The sequence below is a fragment of the Hemitrygon akajei genome, chromosome 8, assembly GCF_048418815.1.
Source record: "Hemitrygon akajei chromosome 8, sHemAka1.3, whole genome shotgun sequence".
Lineage (NCBI taxonomy): Eukaryota > Metazoa > Chordata > Chondrichthyes > Myliobatiformes > Dasyatidae > Hemitrygon > Hemitrygon akajei.
Window position 1 is genome coordinate 83,796,940 of NC_133131.1, and position 15,266 is coordinate 83,812,205.

General features: G+C 38.6%; 1 protein-coding gene across 1 annotated transcript in view; it reads right to left on the reverse strand.

Annotated features, from left to right (window-relative positions):
* The window catches only part of LOC140732022 (histone deacetylase 9), a 471,024-nt gene that overhangs the window by 431,497 nt on the left and 24,261 nt on the right, over positions 1–15,266 (reverse strand). The window contains exon 2 of the mRNA XM_073054104.1: positions 6,965–7,108. Within this exon, the coding sequence (XP_072910205.1) occupies positions 6,965–7,108 (144 nt within the window). The remainder of the gene's footprint in view (positions 1–6,964; positions 7,109–15,266) is intronic.

Genomic DNA, 15,266 nt, shown 5'->3' on the forward strand with positions numbered 1-15,266 from the left:
AATCAATCAATCAATCAATCAATAAATAAATAAGCAAGCAAGCAACACATATTGAGAACATGAGATGAAGACTCCTTGGAAGTGAGTCCATAGGTTGTGGAAACATTTCAATGATGAGGCAAAATGAAGTTAAGTGAAGTTACACCCTTTGGTTCAAGAGCCTGATGGTTGAGGGGTAATAACTGTTCCTGAACCTGATGGTCTGAATCCTAAGGCTCCTGTACCTTCTTCCTGATGCCAGCAGTGAGAAGAGAGCATGGCCTAAGCGGTGAGGGTCCCTGATGATGTATGCTGCTTTCCTACAATAGCATTCTGTGTAGCTGTACTCAATAGTGGAGAGGGCTTTACCTGTGATAGATTGGGCTGCATGCACTTTTTTTTGTAGTATTTTTCATTCAAGGTGTTTCCAAACCAGGCCATGAAGCAACCAGTCAATATACGCTCCAACACACATCTAGAGAAGTTTGTCAAAGTTTCCGACGTCATGCCAAATGTTCACAAACTCCTAAGGAAGTAGAGGTGCTGCCTTGTTTTCTTCAGAATTGCACTTATATGCTGGGCCCAGGATAGGTCCTCTGAAATAATAACACCAAGGAATTTAAGGTTGATAACCCTCACCAACTCTGATTTTCTGATGAGGACTGGCTCATGGACTTGTTTTCCTCCTCCTGAAGTTAATAATCAGTTCCTTGATCTTGCTAACGGTGAGTAAGAGGTTGTTGTTTTGGCAGCATTCAGACAAATTTTCAATCTCCTTCCTACATGCTGATTTGTCACCACCTTTGATTCAGCCTATGATAGTGAGTCATCAGTAAACTTGAATATGGCATTGGAGCTGTACTCAGCCACGCAGCCATAGTGTAGAGCAAGTAGAACAGGGGGCTAAGCACACAGTCTTGTGGTGCACCTGTACTGATGGAGACTTTGGAGATGTCATTGCCAATCCAGACTGACTGGGGCCAAACATCAGAATGAAGAAGAAATGTGATCTAAGTGACTTTGACTATTGAATGCTAGACAGGGTGGCAATAGTATCTCAGAAACTACTTATCTCCTGCGAATTCCAAGTACAACAATCTCCAGAGTTTACTGAGAATGGTGTAAAAACGACAAACATCCAGTGAGTGGCACTTCTGTGGGTGAAAATTCTTTGTTAATGAGAGAGGTCAAATGAGAATGGTCAGACAATTTCAGCTGACAGCAAGGCAAATAATTACACATTACAATAGTGGTGTGCAGAAGAACATTTTTGAATGCACAACATGTCAAACCTTGAAGTGTATTGTCTACAGCAGCAGAGCACTATGAACATCAGGTAACTAATAAAAGTGGCTACTGTATGCAATTCGAAGAAATGAAGGAAGTAAGCAAGTCTGTCATTAGTAACCAAATGCTATTAAGGTCATGATAAGATGCAAAATGCTATTTGAAAACAAATTTGTAAGAGGTGTCAACTTTGGTGGTAACCATCTTTCTGTAAACTTGTTAAGAGAAATGTGGTTCCTTATAAATAGATACAGATAAGACCACAATGAAGGAGAAAAATGTTGATTGAACTTTGCATAATATTAACAGCTCAGAAAGAAGGAATTCACCTGAACAACCCTGCCCATTATGTATGTTGCACTCAAGCCTTTTCTCGCCATATCTCATTGAATCTTGGCAACATATTCTATTCTTATATGCTTATCTAGGTTCCTTTTAATGCACCTTTGCTTCACATACACCTTGTGGTAGCAAGTTCCACATTGTAACCACTTTTTGGTTATGGAACTTTCTCCTGAATTCTCTTTTCGATTTAAAAGTAACATTACTTCTCATCTGCTGTGGAATATTGTTGCTAAACTTTTCTTAACAAAGGCTTTTATAATCTGGAGAAATAAAGTGAAAAGTAGATAATCATGCAAAAAATAGTTTAGACGATCCTCAGAGTACTGAAAATAATTCCAATATATACAAATTATACAGAGCACTGGTGCAGGATAGTATAATGATGATGTCCTCTTGTATTTTTTTCTCTATTAACTATATGACTGTGTATTCCTCAAAATTGCCTCACCACGATTTTTACATTCTTTTTCCAACTCCCAAAGTGAACACTGATCTCCTTCCCTTCTGTCTTCAAGCAATATTATGTGTTTGCTGATCTAAAGCTTAATTTTCATTCTGCTATTTCTTCCCTATCAAAGATATTCTGAGATTTGTCTGTAGTTAATTTTGCAGTAGATTATTTTTATTTGTCTATTATATCACCCTTTGGTCCTCTTACATAACTTCATTAAAGAATTTAAGGTGTGCTGAATGTTTTGCCAATTGTTCTTTGTTATAGTAAAATATGAAAAAAAGACAGGAGCTTGATAGGATAAATGCAAGTTTCATACATGAAATGAAAACACTTGTATTTGGAGGCTAGGAAGTAGGAGTAAGGGTAAAAGGATGGACTATGATTATTATTGGGAACTGATAAAATGCATTCCCAGGATTATGGAGACACCCAGCAATATACAAATCATTTGGAACTGTACACAATCTGCAGATACTGCAATTATTGTTAGCAGAACAAATAGCTGAAAACAAATTGTTAGAGGAATAACCAATTGGATGGATAAAACTTATGTACATTGTATGTAATGTTGGAAAATAAGGTTTTGATCCAAAAGATTAAATAATGAAGATTGAGATTAATGAAATGTACAGTACAAGTTATTTTAAAAGAAGAATTTCTTAAAAGCAAGCATGGTGAAATTGGAATTTTGACCTCTATCTCTGAAGGACTGGAAATACATTCATATGTTAAATACTGAAACCCTGAACATTTTTTCCCATCAAAGGGTTGGTGATCGCTGAAATAAATTGAGAGATTTTTCATGGATGAACGTAAACGGATTTAGATCTACTTATGTGTATACTAGTCTTAATTTCACTAAAGAGCTAAATAATTTACTTTTATCTTTCATTTGAAAGTTACATTTTTTATGAATAAATAAAATACGATATCTTAATGAGGCATTAAGCTAAGACAAACTATGCCTATTTAGTCACTGATGCATGGAGGTAATTATTGCTTTCACTTGGGAACCTGATGATACAGATAAATGAGTCCCTTTATCAAGAACAAGTGTGTGGCACCCAACAGTTTAGAAAACAAAACATTTCCTGTCAGCTTCTATTACAAGTGTCTTCAGTTACACGGTCCAGCTCCTAACTTCATGATGTGGAGAATATTGGAATTCTAAACATATATTGTCAAAAAATGTTTATCCCTAATTTTGCAGTCAGGAAATGACTCACATTCAGGTACTCAAACACCAATTAATAAATCGCAGCCGACACCAGGATAGTTGGTAAAATCTCAGATGACAATGAAGAGGTGTATAGGACTGAGACAGATTGTCTACTTCCATGGTGTTGCAACAACTACACTGACTCCACGTCAGCAAAACCAAGGAATTGACTTAGAACTTCAGGAAGGGAAAAATCTGGAGAACATACATCAGTCCCCATTGAGGGGTTGGTAGTGGAAAGGCGAGCAGCCTTAAGTTCTTGTACGATCTCTCCTGAGTCCAATACACTGGTGCAATCACAAAGAAGGTACACCAGCGGCTATACTATGGTTAGGAGTTTGAGGAGAATTGGCAAGTCACCAATGAGTCTAGCAAATTTCTATAGAAAGCATCTTGACTGGTTTCATTGCAGCCTGATATAAAGGCTCCAAAACACAGGATTGGAAGAGGTTGCCAAGGGTTATAGGCACAACCAGCAATATCTCAGGCACAAGCCTACACACTGTTGAAGACATCTACAAAGGCCTATCCTCGAGAAGTTGGCATCCATCGCAAAGGATCCCTACACTCCAGAACATGCCCTCTTCTTGTTACTTCCATTGGGGAGGTGGTACAAAGGTGTGAAGGCCCACACTCAATGATTTAGAAACAGCTTCTTCTCCTCTTTCACCAGATTTCTGAAAAGTCTACTATATGAACCCATGAAAACTACTTCATTATTCTGTTTTTTTAACTATATATTATTTTGTAATTTGTAGTAATTTTGTGTCTTTGCAGTGTACTGCTGCACCAAAACTACAAATTTCAGTACTAATAACCCCTCATCCGAATAAGAAATTTTCTACAGGGTTTTGCACTAGAAATTGTTATGATCAGAAATCTATTCCAACACAGCACCACTTGCAATGCATCTGGGATTTTGTGGATCACATTAACCAATTACACTTCAATCAAACTTAATGAGATGTGCAATCTAAACCACATAATGTAAATTAGTGGTATTAGGTTCAATATTAATCATATACAAAATGCAAAACAGAGGGAGGGAAAAATATTGAGAACATTACAAAGGCCAATGTGCGAGCAGAGTTCAGGAAGTTGAACCCACGTAGAGCATCCAGCCCAGATGGGCTACCTAGCCAATTATTAAAGACCTGTGCTAATCAACTGGCTGGAGTGTTCACTGAGAACTTTAAAACCTCTACTTCTGCAGTTTGAAGTAACCACTTGCTTCAAGCAGATTTCACTTATTCTGATGCCTAAAAAGAATGTGGTAACCTGCCTCAATGACTAACATCCAGTAACACTTACATCCACAGTGCTGAAGTGTTTTGAGAGGTTGGTGATGAAACATTTCAACTCCTGCCTAAACAGTGACTTGGATCCACTCCAATTTGCCAACTGGCGCAAGTGGTCCACAGCAGATACCACCTAATTGGCTCTTCACTCAACCATGCAATATCTGGACAGCAAAGATGCATATATCCCGGATGTTGTTTACCAACTACAGCTCAGCATTCAATACCATCATCTCGTTAAAACTAATCAATAAGCTTCAAGACCTTGGATTCCTCTTCTGCAATTGGATCCTCAATTTCTTCACTTGCAGACTCTAGTCAGTTCGGATTGGCAACAATATCTCCTCCACGATCTCCATCAGCACAAGTGCACCAGAAGGCTGTGTGCTTAGCCCCCTGCTCTTCTCACTTTACACTTATAACTGTGTGGCTAAGGACAGTTCAAATCCATATTCAAGTTTGCTGATAATACCACTGTCATAGGCTGAATTACAGGTGGTGATGAGGAGGGTGATTGAAAATCTGGCTGAGTGGTGACACAACAACAATCTCATACTCAGTGTCAGCAAGACCAAGGAGCTGATTTTTGACTTCAAGAGGAGGAAACCAGAGGCTATGAGCCAGCCTTCATTGGAGGATCAGTGTTGGAGAGGGTCAGTAACTTTAAATTCCTTGGTGTTATCATTTCAGAGGACCTGTCCTGGGCCAAGCACATAAGTACAATTACAAAGAAAGCACCACAGCACATCTACTTCCTTAGGAGTTTGCGAAGAGTTGGCTTGTCATCTGAAGCTCTAACAAACTTCTATGAATGTCTGGTGGAGGTTATATTGACTGGCTGCATCACAGCCTTCTATGGAAACACCAATACCCTTGAACAGAAAATAATGGATATGGTCCAGTCCATCACAGGTAAAGCCCTCCCTGATATTGAGATCATCTACATGGAATGCTTCACAGGAAGGCAGCATCTATCATCAGGGACCCACACTACCCAGGTCATGCTCTCTTCTCACTGCTGCCATCAGGAAGAAGGTACAGGAGCCTCAGGAGTCACACCATCAGGTTCAGGAACAGCTATTACCCCTCAAACATCAGGCTCTTGAACATGCAGAGATAACTCCACTCAACTTCACTTGCCTCATCATTGAAATGTACCCACAACATATGGACTCACTTTCAAGGCTCTTCATCTCATGTTCTCGATATTTATTGCTTATTTATTTATTATTATTATTTCTTCCTTTTTGTATTTGCAGTTTGTTGTCTTTTGCACACTGGTTGAACACCCAGGTTTGTGCAGTCTTTCATTGACTCTATTATTGTTATTATTCTATTATGGTTTTATCGAGTATTCCCACAAGAAAATGTATCCCGGGATTGTATGTGCTGACATATGTGTACTTAGATACTAAATTTACTTTGAATTTTGAACTTTTGAACAGAACTAAATGAACAGGAATAAATTTTAAAATCTACAATAATAATTCAATTTGAAGAAATCGGGCAATGTTCAATGCCAGATTAATTGACAGTTTGAAAATAAAATCTTTATACATCAGATTAAACAAGCTGTAACTTTACCTAGTGAGTTTAATGGCCTTCTAGAGAATAAATACAACATTCTCACAGATTTTTCAGTGGAGTATCATCGTGAGATACGCCTGAACTAAAGCTTCTAAAAAAAAGGGTAAATTGATCAGCAAATTCCCAATTTCCAGATTTCATTGTGTTTTTGCAGTCGTCTGATGATGCTGCCTGATTTATTTTCTATTTATTGGAAGGACTGAAATTTTCTTTGATGCTTTTACCAGAGATTTTAAAAATTAAATGATGCACAATCATGCTTTACAACCAGAAACACTTGTGCCTTTCACACGAGAAGAACAAAACACAGGTAAATCATTCAAAAAAAAAGATGTTTGGAGTGAGGCTTTACAGAGCCTTGGAGAATTAAACAAAGAACTACAAGCGGCATCCACAGTTATTTGAATGATGGATAAAGTATATTATTTTATAGCCCTGTGGCCTTTACAGAAAATGAAAACTAAAATAATCAGTCCAATGATGTGAAGCAGGAACTACGCAACACTATGTTTCACTTTATATCCAATCTTCAGATAAAAAGTAGGAGTATGATATTGTCACTTTGTTTTTAATAGACAAGAAGCTCACTTATAAAGCATTTTCATAAACTTAATACATCAAAGCCGATCATTGTCTAAAAATGTCCAGTAGCACAGAAGTCACCATTTTGAGCTTTAATTGCACTCAAGTAACTTCATTTTCTTATTAACTAAGTCTTACATGTTAAATGTTGTAGAAATATTATAATTACAATCAATCTTACAAGTCTTTATTAACCACTGAGTAAGTACTCACCATGACCCCAGTGTTGATATGAAGGCAGTGTAGTTGCAAATGGATCAAAGCCTCTGCCAAGGTTGATGAACCTTCTTGCATGGGGAAACTGCTTCTTGATAGGTACTTCTGCATTGTAGTCAGCTTGTTTTCTCTCTAAAATGACTTTAATGCAAAATAATAAAACCACTAAACAAAAGTACTGGAAAATTCTACACCAAGTTTTAAACAGTTGAAACTTTTCACCATCAAACTTTAACTGAAATATACCAAAGAGGTTTCTTCTTGGAGCAGCTGATGTTAATTTGCAGTTGAATATTGTGGAAACGACTTGAAATATAGACCAAAAATTGATTCTGAAACCTTAAAAGTAAAAGTGGTCATTGTGAGAACAGATCCTAATGAGGAATTTAACTAATTGCAACCTTCATATAACACAGGTCAATTTTTTTTCTATCTATTTCTAATTTGTAAGGAGAAGCTTACTGTTATGTATTTAATATTTCAGTAATATTTGGGTAAGATTTAAAATATTTGAGTAATTTGAGTAATATTTTAAATATATAGCTTGATTAAATATTCTTTGCTTTTTAAATAGTTCATTGTAATTATACATGAATGGTATATGTCATCACACCGCCACGTCAAATCTCGCTTAAAGTAAAATCAAAACTAAGACACGTTCTCCTGGGCTCCTGTCTTTTTGTTGCAATTAGTTTTAGGTTTTGGAGTTACAACACATAACATTGAAGCAAATAATTTGGCCAATGAGAAGTGTGTGCCAGTTTTGCTGAGTGTGATAGGTGTAAAAGCATACAGTTTTCTTAGAACTTTGACTGCTTCAACCAAACCAGCTGAAATGAGCTTTGCTGATATCATAAACAAGCAAAAATCTGCAGACATTGGAAATCCAAGCCACACACAAAACTTCTGGAGAAACTCAAGCAGGCCAGGCAGCATCTATGGAAAATAATAGAGTCGACGTTTCAGGCCGAGACCTTTCATCAGGATATCATGAAAGCAATGTATGAACGTTTAAAACTGAAACCACTAGTGATTGCAGAGCATTTTAGCTGTCATAAGTGGAATCAAAAGGAAAGGGAGTCCATTTCAGCATTTGTGGCTAAGTTGAAGAGATTGCCTGAGCATTGTCAGTTCAGTGATAGGTTCAATGAATCATTGACAGATTTGTTTAGCTTGCGGAATCTTAAAAGAAAATGATCAAAAACGGCTCCTAACTGAAACACAACTTACATTTAAAGAGCAGTTCAAATTACTGTATCAGCAGACAGAAATACAATTGAGTTGCAGTCAATAATGAAAGTGAGCATGAACAAAACTGCAATGTCTCGGTGGAAGCCTGCTTGGATAAACAAACTGTGTTATCATTGTGGCAGGAGCTCACGTACAGAAGACCAATGCAGGTTTGGAGATGAAACTGACAGAAAATGCAACAAAACAGGACACATACAAAGAGCACGTTGGATAGACAGAAATAAATGGACTGCACAAGGAAGAGATAAAGAGTCAAGTTGAAGTTTCAAAAAGAGCACTTAACTGTATGTTGTAGATGAACAATTTGATTGTGACGAGAGTGACACAGGAATGTGTAGACTGAGATTTACAATGTGAAAACTGACAAGAGACAAGCAATATGGCTTACACCAGAAGTGAACAGCAAATTAATTAAAATAAAATTGGACACTTGCTCAGCTGTTTCAGTTATTCCAATAAATGAGTTTGAATGTCATTTCAAAGGTACTGAACTGAATCCTTCAGATATCGAACTAAGAACTTTTAATGGAAAAATGATATGATATTCGTACCAGTGAAATACAACAAACAACAAGACATATTGGGCTTCTACGTATGTGGTAAGAACAGAAGGGCCAGAATTGTGAGTGGCTGAGACAGCTACAACTTGATGGAGATCTCGCTACCATTCACATGCCATGCATGTGAACTGAAAATGAATTAGGAAGGGTACTGAATGATGCCAACAACTGTGTTCAGGGATGACACTGGAAAACTCAAACATAACTAGGATAAAATAGTGTCAAATGAAAATGTCAAACCCAAGTTTTACAAAGCCCCTTAGTTCCTTATACCATCTGTGATGAAGTAGCCAGTGAGCTAGATCGCATGGAGACTGAAGGAATTCTTTCCAAGGATGAGTGGAGTCCATGGGCAACACAGTAGTCCCAGTAGCCAAGAGAAAGTGTTTGTCAGGATCTGTGGTGATTTAAGGCCAATTATCAACCCAGTACTGAAATCTATACCCTCTGCTCAGGATAGAGGAGATCATTGCAAATGGAGGGGATCGCTTAGGGAAATGGACTTACCTGAGGCCTTCCTATAGATGGAGGTTGAAGAAGAGTCCAAAGTGTTTCTCACCATAAACATCCACCAAGGCTATAATAAACTTATTTTTGGAGTAGTATCTGAACCTGCACTCTGGTAGAAAGCTATAAACCAAGTGCTGCAATGGTGTCCAGATATTCAGTGTTACCCGAATTACACCATCATTATCAGTAAGGATAACAAGGAACATCTCCAAAATGTCAAGACAGTGTTAAAAAGATTAGAAGATTATGGGCCTAAAACACAATGAAACAAGTATGAGTTCTTTAAACCGAGCATCACTAACTGTAGTCACACTATTAATGCACAAGATTTACAAAAGTGTGCTGAGAAACTTCAAGCAGTGGTGGATGCTCCAAAGCCAAAATATGTGTCACAGTTGTCCTTTTCAGGAATTGTCAATTATAACAGGTTCCTGCCAAGCCTGGCCACTATGCTCTACCCCTTGAACACTTTACTACTGAATTGGAAGAAATGACAATGGACAGAGCAGTCTGAGGTGGTTTTCCAAAAGGTAAAGGAAATGGTGATGTCAGACACTGTACTCACACATTATGATCCACATTGTCCAGTGAAGTTTGCTGTGCATTGTTCAGGATGCAAACACTTCCAGAAGATAGTTGTCTAAAGCCTTCAGGACCATTTTCCTGCAGTCCCAGATTCAACTCAGACAACCACCATGGAGGAGGCCCCAGAACCTGAAATTGTTTCACAGCCACAAGTCTCACCTGCTAAACAGAGTGACCCCTCCTTGGCAGGAAAGAGATTATCCCACAAGCATAAGACGTTCTCCAGAGTGATCAAAGCTTTAAGCCTGAATAGGACAATTTAAAATTTACTATGCTATGGATGTCTATATAGTAGCTGCATTATATAGTATACTGTCTATATGGTTGAGAAGCATTCTATATTGAGTTGGAGTTTATAGCTAAGCAGGGAAGAGTGTTGGGTATTTAATTTTTCAGTAATATTTGAGTAATGTAAATATATTGTTTGATTAAGTACACTGCCAAAGTAATTCATTACAGGTTATATGTGAATAGCATAGAATAGGTACATGAATAGAATACATCATCATACTACCACATCATACATGCTCACCTCACTTAAAGTTAAAATGAAACTAAGACACGTTCTCCTATGCCCCATCCTTTTCTTGCAATTACTGTTGCAGAGCAGCAGAGATGATTCAGTGGTGAACGATAACTTTAATAATAAACCACAAAATAACAAGCTATGAAGGTCCACAGAAACAGAGAGAGCAGAAACTAAACACAACAGGCAACAAGGGAGAGTGAAAGTCAAGAGCAGCTGGTTGAGGCCTGCTGCTTCAATGGGTGAATGAGGACTGTGGATGAGAACTGGGGTTAAATAGGCTGCAGGTGATGAGTCTGGATTGAGCGGCAGGTCAATCCCTTCAGCTGGGTGGAGGCTGGAGGAGGGTTACCTGCATGTGCAGGCTGGGAGGTGTCAGTGGGAGTGTGCCTGACTATAAAACCGGAACTTGTTCATGACTTGGATTGTAGCAATCATTTTATAAGGTGCTACATAACAAGCTACCACTCAGATTAAGAGCCAGCCAAGTTTGAACGGATATCGTGGCATGACAAAAAGATTAACAGATAAAAAATATCAGCTTGGAAAGCTGTACTGAGTGCAATGCCTTAGGATGCCTCCGAAAATAAGGAGGGGCAAGCAGAATGGCCATTGTGTGAGTAAGATTGTGTCAGAGTGGCTTTCTCTCCTCAGGCTTGGGTGAGCTAAATACAGTATTCAATAAGTTTCTTCTTCTTTATTCTTCATTCCTCAACTGTTACAGCACAGTTACAGCATTGAGAATGGCAGCAGGGGCTGTGTTCTGTTCTGTGTGTGGGATGTGGGATTTCTGGGAGAGCTCCAGCCTCCCGGATAACCACACCCTGCACCAGGTGCACCTAGCTGCAGCTCCTCAGAGAACGTGTTAAGGAACTTGAGCTGCAGCTTGACGACCTTTGGCTCATTCGGGAGATTGTGGAAGTGATAGATAGGAGCTACAGGGAGGTAATCACCCCCTAGGTTACAGGCAGCAGGTAACTGGATGACTGTCAGGAGAAGGAAGGGGAATAGGCAGCCAGTGCAGAGTTCCCCTGTGGTTGTTCCCAGTTGCCAGGGCCAGGGATGTTTTGGATTGGGTTCATGGCATTCCAAAGCAGGAGGGTGAGCAGCTGGAACTCTTGGTAAATATTGGCACCAATGACATAGACAGGAAAAGTGAGGAGACATTAAGGGTTGCTGCTTGTGCGAAGCAAGACTGAGGGTAGGAATAGGATGATTCGGTGGCTGAGGCATTGCTGCAGGGAGCAAGGGTTCATATTCTGGATCATCGGGATCTTTTCCAGGGAAGATATGGCCTGTACAAAAGGGATGGGATACACTTGAACCTGAAGGGACCCAATATCTTTACAGGCAAGTTTGCTAGACCTGTTCAGGAGGGTTTAAACTAATTTGGCAAGGGGGTGGGAACTGGAGTGAGTATCATTAAATCATGACTGAAAGAAGATTATCGCTGGGAGATTAACATCCAAGTATATACGTTGGATTGAAAGGAGAGGCAGGGAGACAGAGAGGGTAGGGTAGCTCTGTTAGTAAAAAGTAAAATCAAATCATTAGAAAGAGATAACATAGGATCAGAAAGTGTAGAATCATTGTGGGTAGAACTAAGAAACTTCAAGGGTAAAAATACTCTTATTCGATTTATATATAGACCTCAAAACAGTGGTAAAGATGTGGTCTACAAATTACAAGGGGCGATGGAAATGCATGTCAAAAAGGCAATGTTACAATAGTCGTGTGGATCGGGAAAGTCAGGTTGGTACTGGATCCCAAGAGGGGGAATTTGTAGATTGCCTACAAGATGGTTTTTTAGAGCAGCTCATTGTTCAGCTCACCAGGAGATCAGTTATTCTGGATTGGATATTGTGCAATGAACTGGAATTGATGAGACAGCCTAAGTTAAAGGAACCCTTAGTGATCATAATATGATTGAATTCACCACGGAATTTGAGAAGGAGATAGAAAAGACAGTTTTATTAGTATTACAATGGAGTAAAGGGAATTATAGAAACATGAGAGAGGTGCTCGCCAAAATTGATTGGAAGGGATCACTAGCAGGGACAATGGTAGAGCAGCAATGGTGGAGTATCTGGGAGCAATTCCAAAAGCACAGGATAGACACGTTCCAAAGAAGAAGTATTCTAAAGGAAGGATGATGCAACCATGGCTGACAGGAAAAGTTAAAGCCCACATAAAAGCCAAATTGACAGCATATAATAAAAGAAACAATTAGTAGTAAATTAAAGAACTGGGAAGCTTTTACAAACCAGCAGAAGGCAATGAAAAATAAGTCATAAAGAAGGAAAAGTTGGAATACGGAGATCAGCAAGCCAATAACATTAAAGAGGATAACAAAATTTTCTTCAGACATATAAAGTGTAAAAGAGAGGAGAGAGTAAATATCAAACCATTGGAAAATAATGCTGGAGAGGTAGTAATGGGGGACAATGAAATGATGGATGAACTGAATAAGTATTTTGCATCAGTCTTCACTGTGGAAGACACTAACAACATGCTGGAAGTTCAAGAGAGTGAGGAGGCAGAAGTGCATGAAGTTTCCTTCACTCTGGATAAGATACTTGAGAAACTGAAAAGTCTGAAGGTGGGTAAGTCACCTGGTGTACACCCCAAGGTCCTGAAAGAGGTGACTGAAGAGACGTAGAGACATTAGTAATGATCTTTCAAGAATCAATGAATTCTGGCATGTTTCTGGAGGACTGGAAGATGGTAAATGCCACTCCACACTTCAAGAGCAGAGAGAGACAGAAAAAAGGGAAAATGATAGGCCAGTTTGTTTGACCTGAGGGGTTGAAAAGATCTTGGAGTCAATTGTTAATGATGTGGTTTTGGGGTATTTGAAGGCACATGATAAAACAGGTAATTGACAAGTAAATTGATTTACTTATTCTGTAATAGACTTATTTATTTATTATTATTATTTTTATTTTACTTATTTTTTTCTCTTCTATATTATGTATTGCATTGAACTGCTACTGCTAAGTTAACAAATTTCACATCATATGCCAGTGATAATAAACCTGATTCTGATAATCAGTATGGATTCCTTAAAGGAAAATCTTGCCTGGTGAATACTGCGCATTGGAATTCTTTGAAGAAATAACAAGCAGGATATCGTGCACTTGGATTTTCAGAAGCCTTTGAAAAAGTGCCACACATGAGGCTACTTAATAAGTTAACAGAATGGATAGAACATTGGCAACGAGTGTTCTGCGTTGGGACTTTTTTAAAATATTATTTATCAATGATTTGGATGACGGAATAGATAGATTTGTTGCCAAGTTTGTGGATGATTTTAATGTATGGATGTTTCTCTTTCAGAGCAATGACTCTCCCCTTAGCACTACCTATTTATCTAGTGTCTGTGCATGTGCTGTTGTCCACACATGCATCTCTCTCTCTCACTCTCTCACTCTCACTCTTACTCTCTCTGTCAAAGAAAGCTGATGCATGGATCTCATGTTGTGATTCCTTCTAAACTGACCAGAGTGTTGGAGAACCTGCATTAAGGACACCTGGGTACAGTCAAGATAAAGAGTCTCACCCAGAGCACATGAGATGGCTGGGAATAGATAAACAGATTAAAAACTTGGCCAAAAACTGTTCAAGATGCCAAGAAGTTCAAAATGCACCCTCCTCCTCAGGCATTGTTACACCCATGGGCGTGGCCATCTTCACCAGGCAAAGAGTACATACATATTGACTTTGCTGGGCCTATCATGGACTCCATTTTATGATTGCTGTGGATGGTGAAGCTTTGTAAGGCACTGGTGAGGTCTTACTTGGTGTATTATGAACAGTTTTGGGCCCATTATCAAAGAAAGAATGTGAAAATATTGGAGGGGGTTCAAATGAGATTCGCAAAAATGATTCTGGAATTGAAAGGCTTTTCATATGAGGAGCATTTGATGCTTCTGGGCTTGTACTCACTGGAATTCAGAATAAAGGGGGAATCTCATTGAACCCTATAGAATGTTGAAAGGTCTCTATAGAGTTGATGTGGAGAGGATGCTTCCTATGATGGCTGACTCTAAGATCAGAAGACACATTCAGAATAGAGGGGCGTCCATTTAGAACAGAGATGAGAAGTAATTTATTTAGCCAGAGCATGGTAAATCTGAGGAATTCATTGCCACTGGCATCTGTGGAGGCCACCTCATTGGGTGTATTTAATAGATTCTTGGTTAGTCAAAGCATGAAGGGATAGAGGGAGAAGACAGGACATTGGGCTGAGAGGGTGATGGATCAGCCATGATGAAATGGTGGAGCAGACTCGATGGGCTAAACACCCTAATTTTACTCATGTATCTTCTGTCTTATGGATCAGTGATGAGGCTTTAACCACTTATAATATAACTTGATAAGCCAGATAAAAAAAATCAGTGCATCTTGGCTATATTTTCTATTGATGCAAAGATAGTTAGGAAACTAAATTGTGAGAAGACAGAATGTCAGCAAAGGGAAAGAGGCAGGCTAAGTGAGTGAATAACCATTGGGCAGGTAGAAGATAATGTGGGAAAATGTAAGAAATTATTAAGTTATTGATATTGGTGGGAACAATGGCAACGTGGATTATTGGTTAAATGGAGAGACAATACTGGTGAATGTATGAAATATGAAATGCAAAAGATTAACACGAAGGTGAGGTAAGTAATCAGGAAATCAAATGAATATTGCCCTTGATTACAGGGGACAGGATTGAGGACAAAAATATGAACAGTTGCAACAACTGTACAAAATATTGGTCAGACCATACCTGGAGCATTGCAAACATTTTAAAAATCTTATTTAAGGAAGGATATAGTTGCAATGGATTATGTTTCATTAGATCAGAGATAAAGATTGTCTTATG